Consider the following 21,761-nt stretch of genomic DNA (forward strand, 5'->3'; position numbering starts at 1 on the left):
AACATCCAATGATTTTCTAATGAAGTTAGTAAGATACTAGGTTGTCGATAAATTTTTATTATCTTTTTGATATAAAATTTAGGGTAAAATTAACATGCTATTATTACAGTTATATATGTTCTTATTTTTTTATCTCCCTCCTTATGGTTCAAGAATATTATAAACTTCGAACTCTTCTATTCATATTTTACTTTGAATAAAGATAAAACAACATATTTAACACGTTTATTATATAACGATGATGATAGTGTTATACTAAATTTAAAAAATATATGATTATAAAATATTATTTTTAATTTAATTCATCAAATTTAAATATAAGCCCGTGCATCGCACGGGTTTAACACTAGTAAATTAAACATCCAGCAACGAAAACATCTTGAACACATCAGAAAAACGAAATCTAAGAAAGCCAAGTTGATGATCGAAAACCTCCACAACACCACAAAAAAAAGCACTCGCTTTTTTGATATCTTTAATCCGATGCACCAAATCACCGTACACGTGGCATTATCTCTACTTGCTGTATATCGTGAATGAAGACGCTGGGACGGTGAAACCCGCCAGCTGCTAGGGACTGCACGACCGCCGCATTGGTGGGCTGCGCAACGAATGCAACATGCGCAAGGAGGTGTCTTCGTCGAACGTTCTCGAACAGCTAAGCGGCATCAAGTTGCTGACCATAGACGGTGGTAATCTTTGCAGCTTCAGAAGAGTGGAAGAGATTGCTGAAAAAAAAAAAATTGCACCACATTCTTCTTAAATAGATAAATATATAACTTTTTTATAACTAAGTTCTTATTTTTTAAAAATTTAAAATTAAAAATTATTAAAAATTAATTAAATTAATTATAACTAATTATAATTTCAATTTTATCCTATATACACATTTTACAGTAAATTCATTTTCTCCATACTTTAAATAACATTGATTATTTATGCACCGTTGCCTACAGTTGATAAAGGGGGAAAGGTTACATTTTTAATAATTTTTATTAAAATATTAAAAATGATCGTGTTATGTTATCGGTGTTGATCGATCGAAAGTCTTATCAGAAAGAACAATCATTGATAAAGAGAGAGAGAAAGAAAGAGTGAGTCAGATACAATGGCGAAAAAGGCGGTACTGATCGGATGCAACTATCCGGGAACCAAGGCTGAGCTCAAAGGATGCATCAACGACGTTTGGCGGATGCACAAATGCCTCGTCGACCGTTACGGTTTCTCGGAGGATGACATCACCGTCCTCATCGACACCGACGACTCCTACACTCAGCCAACCGGCAAGAACATACGCTCCGCCCTCTCCCGCCTCGTCCGATCTGCCCGTCCTGGCGACGTCTTGTTCGTCCACTACAGCGGCCACGGCACCCGCCTCCCCGCCGAGACCGGCGAGGACGATGACACTGGCTATGACGAGTGCATTGTTCCTTGCGATATGAACCTCATCACTGGTCAACTCTTAACCTTATCTCTTTACTCTCTTTTTTAGTTTTTTGACTCGTGTTTTTCTCATTTTCCACTCATCGCCGGTGGATGAAGTGTGATCCAACGGCTACGAGTATCTTAATGAGTAATTGAGTATACACTAACGAGTCATGGAAGCAATTCTCATTTTTCTTGATAGTTAAATCACCGGTCAAGTTTATTTGATCGAATTATTCGTTCACGTAAAGTTGCTTTACTCTTTTTGCTGTTGATCGTTTAGAGATAACGAATAAATAGATCCGATCCGGATCGGGTAACTTTAGAGGTTGAAGGTGTCTTTTTTTTTTTATGGTTTCCAGTATATGCTTGATTTTATATTAAAGCTGAAGATACCTAAGAAAATTCGGATGCTTTAACTTTATAGTATAACTAGTGCAACATTTTTGCTCTTTTCGGAGTCTGATGTCAAATTTTGGTTGCTGTTAATGGTGATTTGTATACTTTATTTTTTTTAAATGATTCTGATTCTGATGCTATTCCCAGCTGATAGTTATAGTATTTCATATGATTTATTTGATTTCCTTTTCCTTTTGCTTGTTCTATTTAAAAGCAGAAGTAGATGAGTTTGGATGAACTAAAGTGATGAAACTTTTAAAGCGATAGAGTGAAGAGAGTAATTAGTCTTGGATTATTTAATAAGATCTATGTACAATATAGGCTATTGATCTAATTATAATTACTCTCCAACTCTATTACTTTACAAGATTCCTGCCTTTAGCCAAACTAGATTTTGCTGCTGTGATTTCTGTGGAAAGTAATGAACTGCTTGGTTTTGTGTTTGCCAGATGATGATTTCAGGGAATTTGTAGACGGGATCCCAAGAGGTTGTAAGCTCACAATTATCTCAGATTCTTGTCACAGTGGTGGCCTAGTTGAAGAAGCTAAGGAGCAGATAGGGCATAGCACAAAGGAGGAAGATGCTGGCTCTGGCTCCGGCTCAGGGTTTGGATTATCAAGCTTCCTACACCGGAAGGTGGAAGATGCCATCGAGTCTCGTGGGATTCATATCCCCTCATCATTGAAGCATCATGGTAGACACAGGGATGACGATGAAGCTGAAGACAGGGATCTTGAACTTCCGCGTGGTGAATATGGCTATGTAAAGAACAGGTCTCTGCCACTTTCAACTCTCATTGATATACTCAAGCAAAAAACTGGTAAAGATGATATAGATGTTGGGAAGCTGAGACCTACACTCTTTGATGTTTTTGGGGAAGACTCTAGCCCTAAAGTAAAGAAGTTCATGAATGTTATCTTCAGCAAACTCCAACAAGGTGGTGGAGGTGGAGAACAGGGTGGATTCTTGGGGATGGTGGGTAGTCTTGCCCAAGAGTTTCTCAAGCAGAAGCTGGATGAGAATGATGAGGGATACGCAAAACCTGCCATGGAGACACCTGTTGGAAACAAGCATGAGGCATACGCCGGATCAACTAAGCGTGGCTTTCCTGATGGTGGGATCCTGATGAGCGGCTGTCAGACTGACCAGACTTCGGCCGATGCAAGTCCTGCTGGACATTCTGCCAGTGCTTATGGAGCTTTTAGCAATGCAGTACAGGCTATAATTGAGGAGACTGATGGTAGAGTTACAAACCATGAGCTTGTTCTGAAGGCTAGAGAGAAGCTCAAGCGAGAGGGATTCACTCAACAACCTGGACTCTATTGCAGCGACCACCATGTTGATGTTCCCTTTGTTTGTTGACCTGTTCTCCCATCTTATTCTGGCATGGAATAATGTTGTGTGTTGTGTGCTTGGAATGCTTATGAATTACTTTCGTTGAACTATAGATGCTGTACAATATGAATATGTACTTCAACTATAATGTCAATTATCATTTTATATCCCAAAATTAGTAAAGAGAAAGAAAACATGTAACTTCTTTTTAGCTTATGAGGAAGTCTATTGTCGGGAACTTTCCAATGAAATAAAAGCTTATAATATCATATGGACAAAAATCAGAGGTTTCATTTTCTTTGCAAATGCACCCTTTCTTAGGGAATAAGCCCTATTTTCAACTTGTACATCTTGGATCATCTTTATCACTATATATTTAACTATCTTATCCTTGTACAAAAAATTTGAAAGAACAAAATAAACAACATATATGAGAGGTATTGCCCATTGAGGTAACCATGCATTTCTATACTCCTATACAAGAAAATCTGGCCACACCATACTGCACAAGAAGCAAGCTCTGTGTGTTGTTATGTCATATGTGTCTATCTCTTTTGGAAATTCATTTTGCCTATGCAATAGGCAAAGAGAGAAGCATAAAGAATTGGGAAAGCAATGAGCACTACTGCCGCAAGGCTTAATCTGTCATGCCTGAACCCATAGTAATCTTTTAGGAATGCACCAACTTGTTCTTTCTTCCCAAATATGGTTATCTCCTTGTCCATGTCCCCATATTGTGATGTTAGGAGTCCATTCAGGGACCATGCTGTTGGGCAAATCCAGTAGCACCAGACCCACCATTTAGGAATTTTCTGCATATCAAAGACAAATAGGAATTTACTAACTGTTATGGATTATGGTCAGTCATATATTCTCATCAAATACATAAGTTACTGATATTATTTGAGCTACAACTATCAATCCGTTAGAAGTTTAACAAGTGGTGATTCGTTAGGAAAATATTTGTTTTCAAGACTTAATTATAGAAGAAAATTGTTTTATATTGAATCCTGATTTTGTTTTTCACTGTTATCGTTCAAGATCACATATGCAATTATCCTGGATAAACATTTCTAAAGTAATAGCAATAACATTATGGTCACTCAGAACAAAATCTTTTTCATCATGGACTGTGAAATTCCTGCATTTTGAAGTATTACTTTCTCCACAATGATGAATTTTGTGAGAAATAATTTCAGTGTAAAAAGTATGATAACATCGAAGTATTTGGTCTATACAGCATTGTTATTCTCCACATGTCAAATCTAGATCCAAATTTTATCGAGCAACCAAACTTCAGGCCCTTAAAATGACAGGAAAAGATTAGACTGTGATAAAGAAATTTTGAGAAATCAAAAATGACTTACAGGTCCTGGCATGAGGAATCCAGAGAAGAGATTGAATATGGTGTAGACTGCAGTTGACAATACAGAAGCTATATCCAGATTTGTGCTCAACGACATTATCAGCATTCCAAGATATACAAAGTACAAAAATGTGCAAAATGTGGTGTAGAAGTACCAAAAGACTTTTGCAACTGACCACTCAAAACCTATCATTGGGTATGTGATTCCCACATATAAAATTGCTTGCACTAAGATATAAGGTATTTCAATGGCCACCTACAACAAAGAATATACAACTCAGTTCATAACATCACTGGTTTCCCTATTGAATAAATGCCACATAAATTTGATTGAGGTAACTGCAAACCTGTGCAAATGAATAAGCTATGGAAGAATACATTCCAGCAAATTTTTCTCGGTACAAGACTGAGCGCTCGGTTGCCACATATGGCAGAATTGTTGAACAGTAATTTACGCCCAAGAATATTACAGCAATATACATTGATCCAAATATATTGAACAAGTCTTGCTGATTGTTTCTGTAACCATAGAAGAAGCATATGTGAGTAGTTTCATCATTGGAACTCAATTTTAACAATATACTACTACTAGTATCAAATATTGATAACCGAACTTACATTTCTTTCCCTTTCTGCCAAAATACTGCCCCAAATATTACTGCTGCAACAACCATGAAAATAAAACGTGTTAAGTTGTACTCAGGACTTCTCCAATATGACAAGTGTTGCTTCCAAAGGCATGCCATGAACTGCCCCAAGGTATTCTGTGGGAAAGGAGTTGAAAAGTGCAAGTCGCTTGAACCTGGCACTGGTTTACTTAACTCCTCCACCATTTGAATAGTTTCCCTAGTAAAAAAAAGAAATAGCAATTCAAAACACGGGATTAGTGTATGATACTATGATCATAGCCATTACTCATTAGAACTGAAACTAGTAAGGTAAGGCCACACAGAACCTGAAAAGCAGTTGATATGTTTCATTGAAACCAAACAACAATCAAATGGATCCTCACTCACCTGTAAAGGTGTGATTCTTTGTAGATTGTTGCAAAGTCAATTTGAAGTTCTTGTTCTATAGATGCAGAGGTAGCTTCCAACATCCAGGTTGCAGGATTATAGTTGTCTTTTATTTTTGGCACCCCAGGTATATTCTGTGGACAGTGAAAAGCAGTTTGAGACAAAGGTATACACTCCTTCAAGAGCAGTTTCAAATATTTGGATCATGACCAGTTTCATTCCTTCTTTTTTCATTCTCCGTTTCTTCAGAAATGAAAAGATGTGTATGTATGGTGTAATGCTAAATAGCACTTCAACTAAGTTCAAAAATAAAATCTATCAAACTTTATCGGCATATACAATCATCATCATTACCTTTTAATCATACTTATCATCATAATATATTACACTTCTTGAATGCCAATATAACCATTACTACAACTTTAAGACTAATGTAAAAAAATAAGAAAACTGAAAAAATATGCCAAGTACTTTGCTGATTGTTTTAGTGTACCTGAAAATATTCAATCAGTTTATTTGAATGATGGCCCAGCATTCCGCTATAAATAATCCGTCCTCCAGCTTTCATTAGAATCAACTGCATAAAGAAAAGGCTCATTTCAAGTCTCAAATATAATATTACATAGGAGTAGTAGTATTTTGTACATTAAGATGGTGACATTTTAGATATTTCAGTAGCTGTAAATGCTCAAATATTGACAACAGAAAGCACTTTTAAGTACCTCATCAAAAGTCTCAAATATGTCAATGCTTGGTTGGTGTATGGTGCAAACCGTTGTCCTGCCAGTGCCAACAACATTCTTCACTGCACGCATAACCACTGCGGCTGCTCGGGCATCCAAGCCTGAGGTTGGTTCATCCATAAAGATTATTGATGGATTGGAAACAAGCTCCACTGCAATGGTTAGTCTTTTGCGTTGTTCAGTTGACAAGCCACTTTGGCCAGGAATGCCAACTAAACTGTCTTTTATGTCATCAAGTTCAATTGTTTCAAGCACTTCTTCAACAAATTTCTGCTCCATGGATACACACAGAAAAGTTAAAGAGTGTATATGTTAACCGAGAAATACAAACATGGTGCAAGTGATAAGGATGCGATACCCCTTTTGTTGCTGTATCAATCTCCATCGGCAACCGCAACCAAGCCGAGTATGTGACAGATTCTTCAACTGTTATATATGGAGAATGTATGTCATTCTGCTCACAATAACCTGAAACTCGCGCAAATGTCTTCTGCACTTTGGGGTATCCTCCAATTCTGATATCTCCTTCAATGATACCTCCAGTTTTCCTTCCTGAAAGGACATCCATGAGAGTTGTCTTTCCTGCTCCACTTACTCCCATTAGTGCAGTGAGAACTCCTGGCCTAAAGGCTCCGGTGATATCACAGAGCAATTGTAATCTTTTCTCATTTGACCCATGCTTTTTCATTTCCTGCTCAGAAGGACAAACTTAACATTATTAATTTACAACCTTGTAAACAATGTACATAGTCATGACCATAACATAAATAGTCGTGCTAATTACCGGTGGGGTTTCAACAAAATACTGGACATCCTTAAATGCTATTGTCAGAGGCTGAAAGGGCAGGACCATTTTCCCTGTATGCATTGACCAACCATGCAAAAGGTTCCAAAATCACATGCTATTTGTTTGAATGTAAGAAATCATGTTGAGATCATTTATAATTTAGTAACTTTGTTCACCTGTGCTTTGAGTTTCATTTGATGTGCTGCCAATATCAACTGCAACTGATTTATTTTTGAGCTCCACGCTATTGCTATTTTCTTCTCCATTTAGTTGAGATACCTTCTTTTTTGAAACTAAGGCTCGAGATGCCTTAGGCTCTGAATACATTTCCATCAAATCAGTGAATTGAGAAAAATAAAATGATTGTTTGATTTTTGTTTTCCACTGTAATAACTTGTATGTTACTTACGTTTTAAGTAAGTTAATGCTAGGATAAATCCAAAATCAAAAACTACTGCGAAACCAAGCAAGGCTCCAATTGATATCCAGTAGAAGTTGCTCTCAAAGTCTAAACCACGATCACTTAGAACCCTCCTTCCCACGGTGGTGTTTCCATCTTTGATCTGCCAATGAAAAATAGAAAATTAATAATTCATTTATATTTATATTCTTCATGACTAAGTGACCAATCATGAACACGAGTATATTGATTGTCTTAGTTACCTGCCAGCGAGGAGCGAGAAATTCATTTAGTGTTATTCCTATTTCCCCATATGTCATGGGAGAAAGCCAAAATCCCCATCTCAACCACCATGGTAATGATGCTGCAGTGAATGAACTCAATTAAAACTCTCTACTCAAAATAGTACGTCTTATAACTGAAACTATAGAATGGCTTACGTCGAGGAAGAATAAAGCCTCCAAACAAGAACATCAGTACTAAAACCAAGGAGCCAACAGTTGTGGCTGCAACATCAGTTTTGAAAACTCCAGCAAGGAAACGGCACATGGAGGTTGATGACATATGCAGAGCAACAAGCAAAATAAACTGGCGGAGAAACCTAAGAAGTTGACAAGAAATGAAAGGTCAGAAAAGCTTACAAAACAAACAGAAAATGAAAGTACTAACTAAAAAATAAGTAAACAGAAAAGCTGCCAATTTGAGCATGTGATTAACAAAATTGCTTGCCTTGTTATTTCAGGGCTGTAGCCAATAACATAATATGTCACTGATGTCCAAACAATGGCATCAAGAAACGAAAATGGAATCTTTATAAGGGAAGCTGGAAGACAATAAGCCCATGCCGGATAAAGATAGAATGCTGTCTGCTTATAAACAACAGGAAGCCTAGTAATGGTCATGATCAGCTCAGCAACTCCATTAGTCATGAGGCGGACGAGTGTATAGTACAATGATCCCAATAAATAGTTTGAACTTATCAAGTCCACGCCATGTTGAGTCCGTAAGAACACCGTCATTGTGATGATTGCGGTGATTGTAAGCTGCAGAGCAAAAAGGAGAAACAATAAGGCTAAATTAGTTAAGTGTTTCAAGTACCACTAAGATTAACAGAGTTGCACTAGATTCAGGGCAATAACCTGGGCAGTTTTGAATACATAGATAAATGAGTTCCGGTTCATGAGAAGAAGTTCTCTCCTCATACAAGCTTTAAAGATTTCCCACTTTCCCAAGGAGTACACGCTATGTGATAAAGAATTTTTATGAGATTGAGATTTATCAAATGGCTGTGCAAGCTCATCACCTAGCATCCGTCCCCAGTAACTGCTTTTGAAGATTTCGGAGAACTGATCCACTGAGACATAACTGTAAGGAATATCCGTGCGGTACCAGTATTGCCTTTGATCCTTCTTGGATATTACCTGTACAGAGTTCAACTAAGTGAGTTTTGAGCATAAGAAATTAGACAAGCAAGAAAATTGCCTTGAGCTTGGGATCAATGCTACCAATGACTAAGACTAAAGGAAAGTTGGGATTTGTTATCTCACCTCTTGAAGAAAGTCTGCAACCCCTTTTCTTTCTGGGCACCAGAAACCACAATCCTTGAAAAACTGGAGTGCTTGACTGCATGGGCCGTGGTATACTATCTTCCCCTCTGCCATCAATATGAGATCATCGAATAATTCAAAGGTTTCAGGTGCTGGTTGAAGGAGTGAAAGCACTGCAGTTGCATCAGTGATGTGCACCAACTGCTGGAGACAAGTAACTATTTGGAAAGTTGTTGAGCTGTCCAAGCCAGTTGATATTTCATCCATGAAAAGAGTTTTGATTGGACCAACAATCATCTCTCCTGCCATATGATTTGGAATAGATCTTAACATGAATGCATTGAGGGGAAAAAAGAATGAATGAGGAGAACATTGAGTTCTTGATTTGTTGAATTCCATATATGAAAAGAGAAACACATTCTTTTTGTAGATACCTGTAGTTAGCCTTTTCTTCTGTCCACCTGAAATTCCTCTCTCTAATGCATCACCAACTAGTACGTCCGCACAGATATCCAGTCCCAGAATCTAGGATGTCAAAAAAGAAGAAACATCTTAATCGAGCCATTCAATAACTGTGTAATCTAACTTAGCCCTGCTGGAAATGGATGTACCTTCAAAACATATTCTGTCTGAAGATTTTCACTTTGTCCTTCAACTGAAATTGCCTGCAAAAACGTTGTTATTTCCTTTATCAACTGGTTGCTTCTTAATTATGACATATAGAAGTTTTTCTGACTACAATTACCTTCATATAGGTATCAATATCAGGATCAGGGATGATTCCTTCTTCCTTTTCCCTCCTGGTGATTTCAGCTACCATGTCTGCAATGCGAAGGACATACATGAATGCCTCTCGTATTGTATTAGTAACATTTCATGGATAATTGGTCTATTTAAGAACTTTACCAGCCCTGCTTCCAACTCCTTGACAGCGTGCTGAAAAGTCGATTGTTTCTCTCACTGTCATCTCAGGAATGTGCAGGTCATACTGGCTTATGTAAGCTGATGTTTTTCGAGGTACAAATTCATCTAGATTCTGACCATTGTAAGATATTTCTCCAGAAACCTGAATGCAAGTAAAAGCAGTAGGATGTGAATTGAGATTGCAGTTTAGTGCAACTCAATGCCTTAAGTTGGTTTCTAAAGGACTTTAAATAATAGTATCAATGATGAAGAAAAAGCATGGTTGTGCTTCTAGTCACATTCTTGGATATTTCAAATTCTGAAACATAATTTCTATAATAATGGAAACTCAGGCAAAAGGTTAGTTGAGTTCAATGACTTTAGCCCATAATTTCTCTACTGTCTTAAAAATACTGACCTTGAGAGATTGCTCTAGTTTCCCAGCCAGTGCCATTAACAAGGTCGTTTTCCCACACCCTGGTGGACCAAGAAGAAGAGTGAGCCTGCACATGAAACCATCTTTGTTATATCAGCCTTCGATCCCTTTTATTGTAAGTTGCACTTCAAATTGGTACTTCTTAGTTTTCATTTGTACCACTTATATAAGTTTAAAGAAGGGATTTTGATGTTCTGCATACATTCTTGTGCATATATCAGTACGTAGCTGAAAAGCTTCATCTTGAGCGTTAAAGTGAAGTACAAATACAGCATATTCACCTACCTTGATGGCTTTATGATGCCACTAACATCATTCAGAATGCTTATATTGGCTCCTTGAGTAGTGCATGATATAGTCTTCACAAAACCCTGTTCCAGAAATAATTTTAGCCCATTTTTGCATGAACAAATGTAAACATGTCTGTACAATTTTTGCTCCTTTTCAATCTGTATCTCATGAAATGCTTTGTACTACTCAGTTATGCATGATAGTAGCCTGTTTAGGTTTAAACCAGAGAAAGCACACTTACTGAGAGTTGGCTAGACAAGGAGTTCCATAAAGTAGGGAGTGGCTTCCCTTGAACAACCTCACATTCTGCTTCAACACTTAGGTTCGTGTACTTGACCTCCACACTTGGTAACTTCACATTGACTCTGAAAAACTAGCATTTGTCAATTCTTGAGATTCATATATACCAAGTTACCAACATTAGCTGGCACCCTTCTTGCCCAGTCCATTCTCTAACTGAGTGAAACAAATTTTCTACAAGTACAACTAGAACTATATTTGGTAAGTGTTTCAGAATAGAAATACAAAGACATTGAGGAAAAAAAAAAGATAAAAAAGTTACGTCTCAATCCCTATCTCCGTTTTCCCGGAATAGATTTGTTTCTTTTGATATCTCTATATTTCTATGCTGAGACAAGGACCAAATGGAGCCACATGTGTCTATAATCAAGTGAGAAATTCCCAGAATTGAAAGACAAAATTAAAAAGTCTTTCAAAATTACTAGAGAAAGCAACGCTTAATCCATGGAACTGAAGAGAGAAGGAAGGGGGAGTCAAAGGCTAATACAAACTTAGAATTGGTTCAAAACAAGTTCAGTTGATCTAACACAAAGAATTTCTATTGGCAGCACGATGAAGTAGTGATCAAGGGTAGCTAGTAATTAACAAGTACCTTTCCATTCTTTCCCTAAGCTTCTGGAGCAATTGAAGGTTGTCATTCTCAATATGCTTGATGAGCCTGTCAATGAAGAGACGCTTTTCGACCGCTCCAAGCTTTGTAACATCTACTTCTCTTCTGCTGCTGCTTCTTGCTCCTAGAACCACACTCTCCTGACTAACATCAACAAAAGAAGTTTTAATCCTTTTGAAAGTTGGCAATTTCTCAATTGCAGCCCACTTTGACTGAAGCTCCTTATCTTCCTCCACAAATGAATCTGCATCTCTGTCATAGTTCAACACATGCCCTTGTGTTCTTCCCCTTGGTGTCAAATTCATTGGTGTTAAACTCCTTGGAGTCAAACTCATTGGAGTTAAACTCCTTGGAGTTAACTCCATTACTGGAAGAAGAAAAAAACTGATCAAAAACTCAGCTTGAAGCAGCTACTTGAAGCTGTCAAAACATCAAACACCTTACAGGTATGATGTCACAATTGGGACAATGATTGTGGCAAAAGAAGAAGTGGTGCTAAAGATCCTTTAAAACACAGGGAAAAGAACACATGAAGATCTTTTAGGATTTAGCAGCCACCTAAGGAGTGACCCCCCTTTATTGGAGAACAAAGTAACAAACCAGTTTTTTGGTCTTATAATTGTCAAAGGTTCATTTCATTCAATGGAAAATGGAGAGAAATGTTTTGTTTTGAAACACAAAAGAAAACTAATAATAATAACAAGAGGGGGTTGTTGCTTAATATTTTAATTTGTGAATTTCTCTCTCTCTCTCTCTCTCTCTCTCTGTCTAAACAGTTACTTGTTGATGATCATTATTTCACTCCTTCCTTCATTGACCATAGCAGAGAGAAAGTCCCATGTGTACATTGTTTTATTCTACGTAAAAGCTTTGTTAATTCTTATTATAATGCCAGGTCATTATCCTTGACTTAAGGGTAATAATAGGAAACTAATATGAGTTTTGGTACGTACACAATGATTTTTGTAAATAATATAAACAATAAATTTTAAAATTAATTCAATAAAATAAAAAAATATTCTATTTCTAAATTACTTCTTAAAATTTAATATTATGATAATCATCTGCACACTTAATGAATTGAGTCATTATGAATAAATTAAATTAAAAAAAATAACCATTCAATTAAAAATAATGAATATAACCATCTGTATACCTATTGAATTGATCTGACATATCAATTGTTCACATTGTTTAGTATTTTTATTGTCTATCTAATACTTTTCCAACTAATATTTAGTTTTGAACTTTTGATAAATGACAAATGATAGTCGTTATAAAATAATTATTGTCTAGTACCTTTAATTGTGTACTACAAATATATTTTATAGTGATTTTTGGTTTGTAATTTGTATAAATTATAATTATTATAAATAAAAATAAATGGATATAATTATTATTCTTTTCTACGTTTCTTTTCTTTTCTGTCAAGCTAATTTAATTAAATCTCTAATATAGTTGTCTTGTCCTAGCCTTTCCCCGCAAAAGCAAAGACTATATATATATATATATATATATATATATATATATATATATATATATATATATATATATATATGAAAGTAATTATTAAGCACTTTATTATGAGGAAGATGGCAAGTTTATATGATCGTATAATTGGTATCAACCAAAGAATCAAAGGCACTTTAATATTTTCTTTTCACTGCTGATGAGAGTGATGAAGTCATGAGGATTTTACATAATGAAGACAATTATATGAAAACATGGAGGAAACAACATAATATAGTGTACATCTTTCAATGGGAAAGCAGTTTGAGACTTGAGATAACTTTGACTAAGTTTGTTAACAAATTAATAATCAACAACAATGTCATATTGTGAGATGGTACTTTCTTATTATAGAAAAAAAAATTGTTAGTAGAATTTTTTCAGACTGATCATAGTCACATATGTGCCTAACCCAGCCTCTTTTTTTCAGATTAGAATTTTATGTGGCCATGTGTTTTGCCTTTGATATTTTGAGTACAGTAGCAGACATTTGTTGAATAATGTAAGTACATTTTATGTTCATGCATGTGAACTTTCAAAGTCCTTGGCGGCTAGTTGAATTGAATAATAATAATAATAAATATAATGCTGAAATAATAAACTGTAAATTATTATTTTATTTATTTATTTATTATAATTCATTAGGTGTGACTTATCTAGATAAGTAGATATAAGCTTGAATATTTTGCCTGGACTTATACTACGTAAATTAAATTGTAGAAGACTATGTTGTATTTTCTGTGTTTGGCCCAAAATTTCAAAATTATGTACGTAGAGATCAAATCCCAAAATTCAAATCCAAAATTGTTTTTCTCATCCGAAGAGATTTTGTCATACCAACCGGTCAACTGATGTAAATTTTAAGAAGTTGAAGGAGCGAGGATATTATAGTAGTTACTAGTTAGTCTTTATTTTCTTTACACATGATATTAGTAATTATTCCACAAATATGATGATGTCACGTTTTGATATTGTTAATTATGCTCCATTAATACATCTTATTAACTATACAGTATACGAAAATAATTATTTGTCACAAGACAAGTAAGTAACACCATTTGGAAAATATAAATTATTCCAAATTGTAACTCAAAATTTAAGCTTAAGCTAACACGTCTTAAATGATTAGTTTAGCTATGTATCTTGGATTAACTTGCAATGATTTTGTTACTTTGTGTGTGGGACAGCACCAATAACTAACTATGACTTTTCTTTATTTATATAATTGTTGTAAATTGATGGGATGGGATGAGTGTGATTCCTCATGCAGCCTTTCCAGCAGAGCCCCTAGGGCCTTGCTGTCTTTTTTGGCTCGCTCTTATTTATTTATTTAATTATTTAACAATTCAACCTGCTTTTCCCAGCTATCTTTGTCTTATGTGTTCAATTTAAAGTCATCCATATTTACTGTACAAGATTATCACGCAATACATGTGTTTGGAAAAAGAATTGTTTTTTGACAGTCATGTGTTTGGAAAATACTGCCAGTACTAGTACAATTGTACAAATTGCAAATTGAAGCTTCAGTTCTCTTTTTATTTTGTTGGCGTCCTTGTCCAAGAGTTGACAAAAGCAGGCTTTTATTTTTTGTGAGTATTTTGATCTTTCAGTTTATGAAAAACTACTAACAAACCAAAATGAACTATTGGGAACCATGTTGGGCCGTTCATTCTCTATATATATTTTGTTGGGTTTTATGAAGTTTAAACGTTGGATCATGCCAAGACCAAAAAAAACGTTGGATCATGCCCCAAAAACTACCTTGGATATTTGTTAGTTTAGGGCCAACAACTAATTCTCAAAGTTCCCGTTTTGGTAGACAGGAGATTTACCAAGAAACTTTCTTATACAAGGTATATCAATTAAATAACCCAAGATGTATCCAGCGTTTCTTTGAAGCCAATTTTGAACCATCGGTCGAGATTAACTTAAAGGAACAACTAAACAAAGAAGGAAGCGAAAAAGATGCGGGATTGGAGTAGGGATGGCAAAATTCTTCGATGCATCGAGTTTTTTGTGGAAATCGTCTTAAATAAAAATTTAAAGATGGAGAATATTTTTGTGAGAATGAGGATAGGGGGGAAATTTTTTCTGAGGCAGGTGAGAGATATGAGCGGGGATTCTCCGTCCTGCTCCCGTTTTTCTCAAATTTTATAAATTTACTTAATTATCTTTAATAGTTTAATTCTTCTATAGCTATTTTTGTCATTTCACATGCTATATATTTAGAAACTTTGAGAGAAACCCTAACACTAATCCCCATTTGCATATTCTCTTCTTCATCAGACTCAATTACTCACAGTAGCCACTCTCCCTTTTTCTCACTGCGCGTCATCCCTCTCCATTCTCCCTTCTCACCTGCGCCGTCACCCTTCTCTCACTGCACCGTCATCTCTCGCCACTCTCCCTTCTCATTCGCGCTGCGACCACTCTCTCTATCTACGATGTTGTCCATTCTCCTCTCCGTTGCGGCGTCGATTTTCATCTGCGCCTCTCCTCTCTGCTGCGTGTCCCACATTTTGTCTGGGCCTCTCTATATATTGTACTAATATAAATTATCAATATAAATTTTTCATTAAAATTTTTATATAATTTATCAATATAGAAGATGGGGAATGGGATCCTGCGAAGAACACAAAAATTGCGGGGAATGGGATGGGGCCAATATTCCCCATGGTGGGATCGGGGGCGGGGATGGGAAACATATATGAGGCAACCCCATCACCGTCCCACTTCATTGTCGTCCCTATATTGGAGGACTAGGAACTACATGAATAAGGTTATGAAAGATCGCATCAACCTCTCTGCGAGATTCTGACAAGAGTGAAGGAGATAAATAATGCCTTTGAAACGAAAAGGAAGCAAAGTATTTTCAGATAAAAAGAGGAGAAACACATCAAGTGGAATCCTCCTCTTCAAAATTGGATAACTCTAAACACTGACAACTCAAGGCACAATAAATAAAAAAAAATGGATGCAGAGGATTCATCAGGAATAATGAAGGCAGATGGATAGAAAAAATTTCTTATTATATTAGAAATTGCTTAGCATCTAGGGTAGAACTATGAAAAATTGATCAGGGATTCAAAATAATCTGGATATTGAGACTAAAAAAAATTATTGAGTATTACCCCGATCTCGAAGAAGTGATCGCCAATTTGAATGGGAACAAAAACTTGGCTAATCATCCCAATACTCTCATTAAAAATATACCATAGCAGAAGGAAAAAGAATGAGAGATTTATTTTGTAAATCTTTATAGAAAAGACAATAAATATATAAATTATCTAGTGTATAAAAATTTTAATTTTAGAACTGAATTTATATTTTTGGGACACTCTTATGAGAAAGGTGGTAAATTTTTTTTTAATGATAAAAAATGAACATTAACGCATTTAGTTTATTATTGGATTCTTTAGGCGTTAGCCCCTGTTAAATCACCATAAAAAAAACATAAAATAAATAAACAACCCAACCAAGTAGTACTTGTACTAAGTCTCCCGTTTTTAATAAAAAAAGTAAAATGACAATTAAATTCTTAAAGATTTTGACTTCGGACTAAATAATCTCTAAAGGAAAAAAGTATAAATTTAGTCTTCTAGAATAGCAAACGGTGGATACATTATGTCTTTCTATCAATTCATCAATTAAAATTTAACGGTGATACTTATATGTACTGTCAGTTACTCTGACGTGTCTATCTATGAAAAATAGTTATGTAGATAACAATTTTTTTAGCGAAATTTCACTTGTTTTGATAGAATTTGTAATAAATAGAAAGCAGTTAATAAAAAGTATATGAAAACTCAAAAAATAATAAATGCTTCACCGTCCAAGACTACATCGTTTTCCTACTCATGTGCCAATAACGAGATATGCACCACTGTAAGTAAATAACGAAACACATGGACAATTCCTTTTCATTTTATACTATTCATTGACAGAAGGACATACATGTCTACCGTTTGCTATCTTAGAGGACCTAATTGGTACTTTTTTTTTTCAAAGACTAATTAATCCCACATTTGTATTTGTTTCTTTTTCATGGATATAAATAAAGAAAATCAATTTGGATTGGTTTAATTGTTAGCTCACTACATCACTTAAGTAAGTATTGAGAATTCAAATCTTGTCTTGTGCATATAGCAATTTGTTGGCCAACAACAAACTTTTAAATAAAATTTTGATCCACGATAAATTAGTTCTTGATCAGTTGGGTTGAGGGAACCGAAAAAAAATAACAAAAAACAAGATAAGAAAAATAGTGCTTACCAATCAAGATATAATAATCAAGATATAATTATCAGAATTTTTTCAAATAAATCTATAGTGTAGTTATTTAAATTTAATGTTATTTTTTTAAAATTTCAAAACATTAATTAAAATTTACTGTATAGGTCTAACTACGATCCGTCACATCCTCAGTGATATATTTTCATTTAGGAGTCTATGCAGATTGAATCAGATAGAATATAGCTAAAATTTTGACAGATCGAATTTAATATTAGATATATCGATAAAATAGAAAATATTTTAAAAAGCTTATTTGTTATTTTATTAAAAAAAGTCAACAATTTTTTTCTAATATTTTAAATATGTTTACTTCTAAAATATTATTAAACAAATAAAATAATATTTATGAATAATAATTATTAATTGAAATAATACATAAAAATAATATTAATATTTATTTATTTTTTGTGGATCGCGAGTACCTACATACAATCCACAATTCAATCCTATTAGTGAACGGATCCGATCTAATCTAATAGTCTTGCAAATCGAATTATATTTGCAATTTTTAAATCCAATTCGGATATGCGGATCGGAACTAAGTCGTAATATTCCTACTTTCGGATCCTTCAAGCACTTCTAAATTTTCAGCCCATAATATCATGGTGACAAAAAGATTACTTGCGCCTTTTAGCCCAAATTTACTTGTGTTTCTAAAAGTTCAGTTGGATTAATTTAGCAATAAGGTATGATAGTAATCAGATTAGCTCACGAAGCAAAGGTTAATTTTCTAGTAACTAGTAAGGATATGTTTTTGTGGATATCCCTCCTAGTGATTTTAGATTTATCATTGATAATGATTTTAGAGGGGTTACTTTGCCTCAAAACATTAAAATTTCTTAGTGTTTTGTCATTTGGGTTTCGGCCTCATCGTCTTACAAAAAAAAAAAAAAACTAACCAAAAATAAAAATATGATAATAAAGTAATGCTTCTCGATCCTCCTTTCCGAAAAATATAAAGTAATTCTAGTTTGTTGCATCATCACAACTTCGATGGCTTCACGCAAGGAAACCTAAACATGAGTGAATGCGGAGGAATCTTGAGGAACGACGAAGAAAGGTGGATCATGGGGTTCTCAGGTGTAAACCTCAAAAAATTAATAAATAAAGAACTAATAAATTAATTATTTAAAAAAATTAAAAAATTAAATTTTATATTTTGAAGAGGTAAAAATGTTTAAAATACGAATTTTAATATTTACTTTAAAGATTTTGGTTCAAAACTAGACTAACGAGCTAAACCAGTTAGACCGGATCCAAACCGGACCCAAGGCCTGCCTATATACATAAGCTCAGCCTTCTTCTCCCTTTCATAAGTCATTTCATGCTGAACTTGAAGGAAGGGAAACAAACCCTTGAAAATACTATTCACCCCAATTTTCTTTCGCCCATAATTTTTAATCTGAAGTTCTGATTGCCGTATCGTTTGTGGCCACACGTTCTCTCATCGAGCTCTTCGATTCTAACTAACAAAGTGGTAAGGATCTTTAATTTTCGCGCCCATTTTTTCTGTTCCTCTCTTTTTTATATTTTTGGTTTAGGTATTGAAGAATTTTGATAATTTTGGTGGTTTAGGTGCAATTTAACATTGGATAATTGCTTAGTTTTACCCCAATCACCGGTAGATGAGGTAAGAAAACATTAACCCTAGTGAATTGTTGACATTAGTAAGCACTAGTAGTCTAGTAGTGATTTTTAATGAATTGTATGAAATTAGATTGAGTTCATGTAAATTGGAGTCCAATTGGTGGTTTGGAATGAAATTTTGGTAGTTGAGCTTGTTGAATTGACATTTGAGACTTGGAGCTTGTGGAGAAGAGGAGTTTGAGGTGTTTCGGACTTGGGGAGTAATTAGCCAAGGTATGATTTTATTTTCTCATAATTAATATATAATGTTGCATGAAATTTTAGGCTAGTTGTCATAAGATAAGCTTGAATATTTTGAATTGAAGATGGTATGTGTTGAAAAGATTGTGAAGTTGTTAAATGTATATACATGTGTTGTATGATTGAGTTTGATGATGATTATTGAATGTGTGTGTGTAATATATGTGCTGGATTTGATTTGGAGGTTGAATTTGAGTATGTATAAAAAAATGATAATGATGATGATGTGATATGAGTCTTGATGATGGCTGGTGATGTTGTGATGCATAATAAGTATGATGATGAGTATGAGAAATTTTGGACCGGAGGCCGGGACCAGTAAGTCCGGGTAAGTATGGTGATTATTGAGTTGTGACGAATGATTGATAAAAATTGTTGAGTGTTGATACTAAATGATGCATGAAATGTAGTGGTTGGTGATAATTGAGAATTTTTAAAATGGGTTGGTAAATTTAATGTCTAATGATTTGAGTGTTGGAATAATTGAGAAGTAAGTGAGAAATAATGGACAAGGTGTAGGAGTATATAAATATTGAAGTTTGGTATGATTGATTTGATTTAGTTTTAGTGTTTGGAGGTTAGGGGCTTTTTAGCAACTTTTTGTGAGAACTTGTTTTTTACCAACTTCAACGAGCTATAACCTGGCTTCCGGACTCCCAAATTTTGTGAAGCTTGTTTTGAATAAAAATTAGGTCCGTGAATTTTATAACGTTTGAAGAACGGGATAAAAATGATTTTTAACAAAAAAGTTATGCGCGTCTAAAATTTGGGTATAAAAACAGAATCTTGCAGAAAACCAGAAATTATGGTATGTGTGCGCACGCACACTATCGTGCACACGCACAGACCATGGCATTTGGTGAGACTCGTGCGTACGCACGCACAACCTGGAGATTTTACAAGTTGTGTGTATGCACACTATGATGCGTACGCACAGGCTGAAAAAGTTGTCTGGTGCATGCATATGCATAACAATGATGCGTACGCAAAAGGCCAGTTTTCAAACAAAACTCTGTTTTTAACTGTTTGACCTTCCTGGTAAGCTTGTAAATTTTTGTAACCCCTGTTTAAGGTCTGGCAACTTGTTTTTAGGCTTAAGAATGAGTGTGAATCTATAGATTGAATGAGATTGTGGATCAAGTTAATGAGTATTGATGAAGACTTGGGGCAAATGTACTTATTGAGTAAAAAGTTTTATTGTGAAATGAATGAGGCCTGTATCACTATTCTGGCAAGGTCCCGGTGGTATCCCGCTTGCGTACTGCTTTGATATTACTTTGGAACCTGCACCGGGCAAGGATATAGGTCTCATCTCGCTTATTCCATGGTTACGATATAGTTGTGGAAATGGAGGTTTTATTCCACTCGCGGTGAGGACGATGGTTTTTTTCCGCACACGAGTTTGGCAAGTTGAAGATGAAGGATTTCTCCTCTTATCGTTGTATGGATGTGGAAAAGGTGGAAAGGCACCCTCCTTTGTATTATTTTTCCCCACATCTTTCTCTAATTGCAAGGTGGAAAGGCACACTCCTTCGATGTGGAAAGGCATGCTCCTTCGTGATACCTCCAGGAAAAGGTAGAAAGGTACTCTCCTTCGTTTATGATCCTCCTGGGGATGCACAACCAAAAGAGCATATCCGGGTTAGCTATTGGGTGTGTTGAGTTCTATCAATTTAACTGATACATGAGCTCATGACCAGTATGATAGGCATTCATCATATGCATTTGCATGTTTTGTTTGAGTATGCTTTGTTTTGGCTTGCTTAATTATTTAACTACAATTAACTGCTACTTGTCCTATCTGTTGTACTTGCTATCCATAATTATGTTATACTTGCTATCCATAATTATGTTTTCCTTGATTGTATTGTATGTGTTTCCTATTGAGAGATCCCTCATATGGCGGAGGTGTGATGAGAGTTTTTCTATATATGGTGGTTAGGAGATGTGAAGGAAACGGAAAGTGAATAGTTAGATTAGAACTAGAATTCCGTAGATACATTACCGAAATTCTGGCTTAGTATGAACTTTAAGTTTAATTCTGAGTGTTGGGGTTCTAGGAATGTCTTTGGCTTTTTTGGGATCTTATATATTATCTATGTAAACACCTTAATCATAATGAGAATCCACAGTTCTCATTCCATACGTATTCTATTATTTTCAGATGCAGGATGTGACACGCCTCACTAAGTGTGCTGGATTTGCTTTCTTAGAAGCGAAGACTTATCTTTTGGAACTTATATTCTATTTTAGTTTATGTATCTTGTTCTTCACTTTGCTATCTTATGTTGTATATTCCTCTTAGGGAATTATTTTGGAGAAAATGACCTTACTATTGTTGGTATTTTTGAGGGCTGTGTTTGTGTGTGTGTATATATATATATATATATTCTAGCCGGTCTTGGCTTCACAGGTCGGGTATAGAGTTTGATTATACTTATTCATTAGAACTCTATATATATTTGTCTTTTAATTTTCTGTATAAGCTTCCTGTCGTATCATTTTTCGTGAGC

At 35.0% G+C, this 21,761-nt stretch overlaps 2 protein-coding genes and 1 long non-coding RNA gene across 5 annotated transcripts; 2 read left to right on the forward strand and 1 right to left on the reverse strand.

Moving 5' to 3' along the window:
* Positions 1-323: 323 nt before the first annotated feature.
* LOC112707436 (metacaspase-5) lies at positions 324-3,441 on the forward strand. Its single transcript, XM_025759180.3, has 2 exons — positions 324-1,454; positions 2,274-3,441. The coding sequence occupies exons 1-2, from the start codon at positions 1,109-1,111 to the stop codon at positions 3,185-3,187; spliced, it is 1,260 nt and encodes a 419-aa protein (XP_025614965.1). The 5' UTR covers positions 324-1,108; the 3' UTR covers positions 3,188-3,441.
* Positions 3,432-12,418, reverse strand: LOC112707421 (pleiotropic drug resistance protein 3). Its single transcript, XM_025759163.3, has 24 exons — positions 11,542-12,418; positions 10,891-11,014; positions 10,644-10,729; positions 10,341-10,425; positions 9,926-10,085; positions 9,765-9,841; positions 9,631-9,684; positions 9,454-9,544; positions 9,020-9,321; positions 8,612-8,893; positions 8,202-8,515; positions 7,913-8,073; positions 7,736-7,836; positions 7,482-7,635; positions 7,249-7,389; positions 7,070-7,143; positions 6,644-6,976; positions 6,265-6,555; positions 6,036-6,119; positions 5,543-5,676; positions 5,145-5,372; positions 4,874-5,045; positions 4,528-4,782; positions 3,432-3,972 (listed from the first exon to the last, which is right to left on the reverse strand). The coding sequence occupies exons 1-24, from the start codon at positions 11,922-11,924 to the stop codon at positions 3,706-3,708; spliced, it is 4,353 nt and encodes a 1,450-aa protein (XP_025614948.1). The 5' UTR covers positions 11,925-12,418; the 3' UTR covers positions 3,432-3,705.
* Positions 12,419-18,691: 6,273 nt separating this feature from the next.
* LOC140184010 (uncharacterized) lies at positions 18,692-21,738 on the forward strand. 3 transcript variants are annotated; one of them, XR_011880667.1, is made up of 5 exons: positions 18,692-18,838; positions 18,937-18,991; positions 19,079-19,221; positions 20,485-20,824; positions 21,413-21,738. It is a non-coding gene; the product is annotated as an uncharacterized lncRNA (long non-coding RNA). The 3 variants fall into 3 exon arrangements; XR_011880665.1 differs by having other exon boundaries at positions 19,079-20,824; XR_011880666.1 differs by lacking the exon at positions 20,485-20,824.
* Positions 21,739-21,761: the final 23 nt, after the last annotated feature.

This window comes from Arachis hypogaea, chromosome 1 (genome assembly GCF_003086295.3).
Source record: "Arachis hypogaea cultivar Tifrunner chromosome 1, arahy.Tifrunner.gnm2.J5K5, whole genome shotgun sequence".
In the NCBI taxonomy this organism is placed as follows: Eukaryota; Viridiplantae; Streptophyta; class Magnoliopsida; order Fabales; family Fabaceae; genus Arachis; species Arachis hypogaea.

Bases quoted from the DNA above. Each gene is read 5' to 3' on its own strand.
- LOC112707436 (XM_025759180.3), top strand. From the start codon at position 1,109: ATGGCGAAAAAGGCGGTACTGATCGGATGCAACTATCCGGGAACCAAG. The intron at 1,455-2,273 runs GTCAACTCTTAA...TGTGTTTGCCAG, and splicing joins CGATATGAACCTCATCACTG to ATGATGATTTCAGGGAATTT.
- LOC112707421 (XM_025759163.3), bottom strand. From the start codon at position 11,924: ATGGAGTTAACTCCAAGGAGTTTAACTCCAATGAGTTTGACTCCAAGG. The intron at 8,516-8,611 runs GTTATTGCCCTG...TTTGCTCTGCAG, and splicing joins ATGTATTCAAAACTGCCCAG to CTTACAATCACCGCAATCAT. The intron at 6,556-6,643 runs GTATCGCATCCT...TCCATGGAGCAG, and splicing joins TTGATACAGCAACAAAAGGG to AAATTTGTTGAAGAAGTGCT.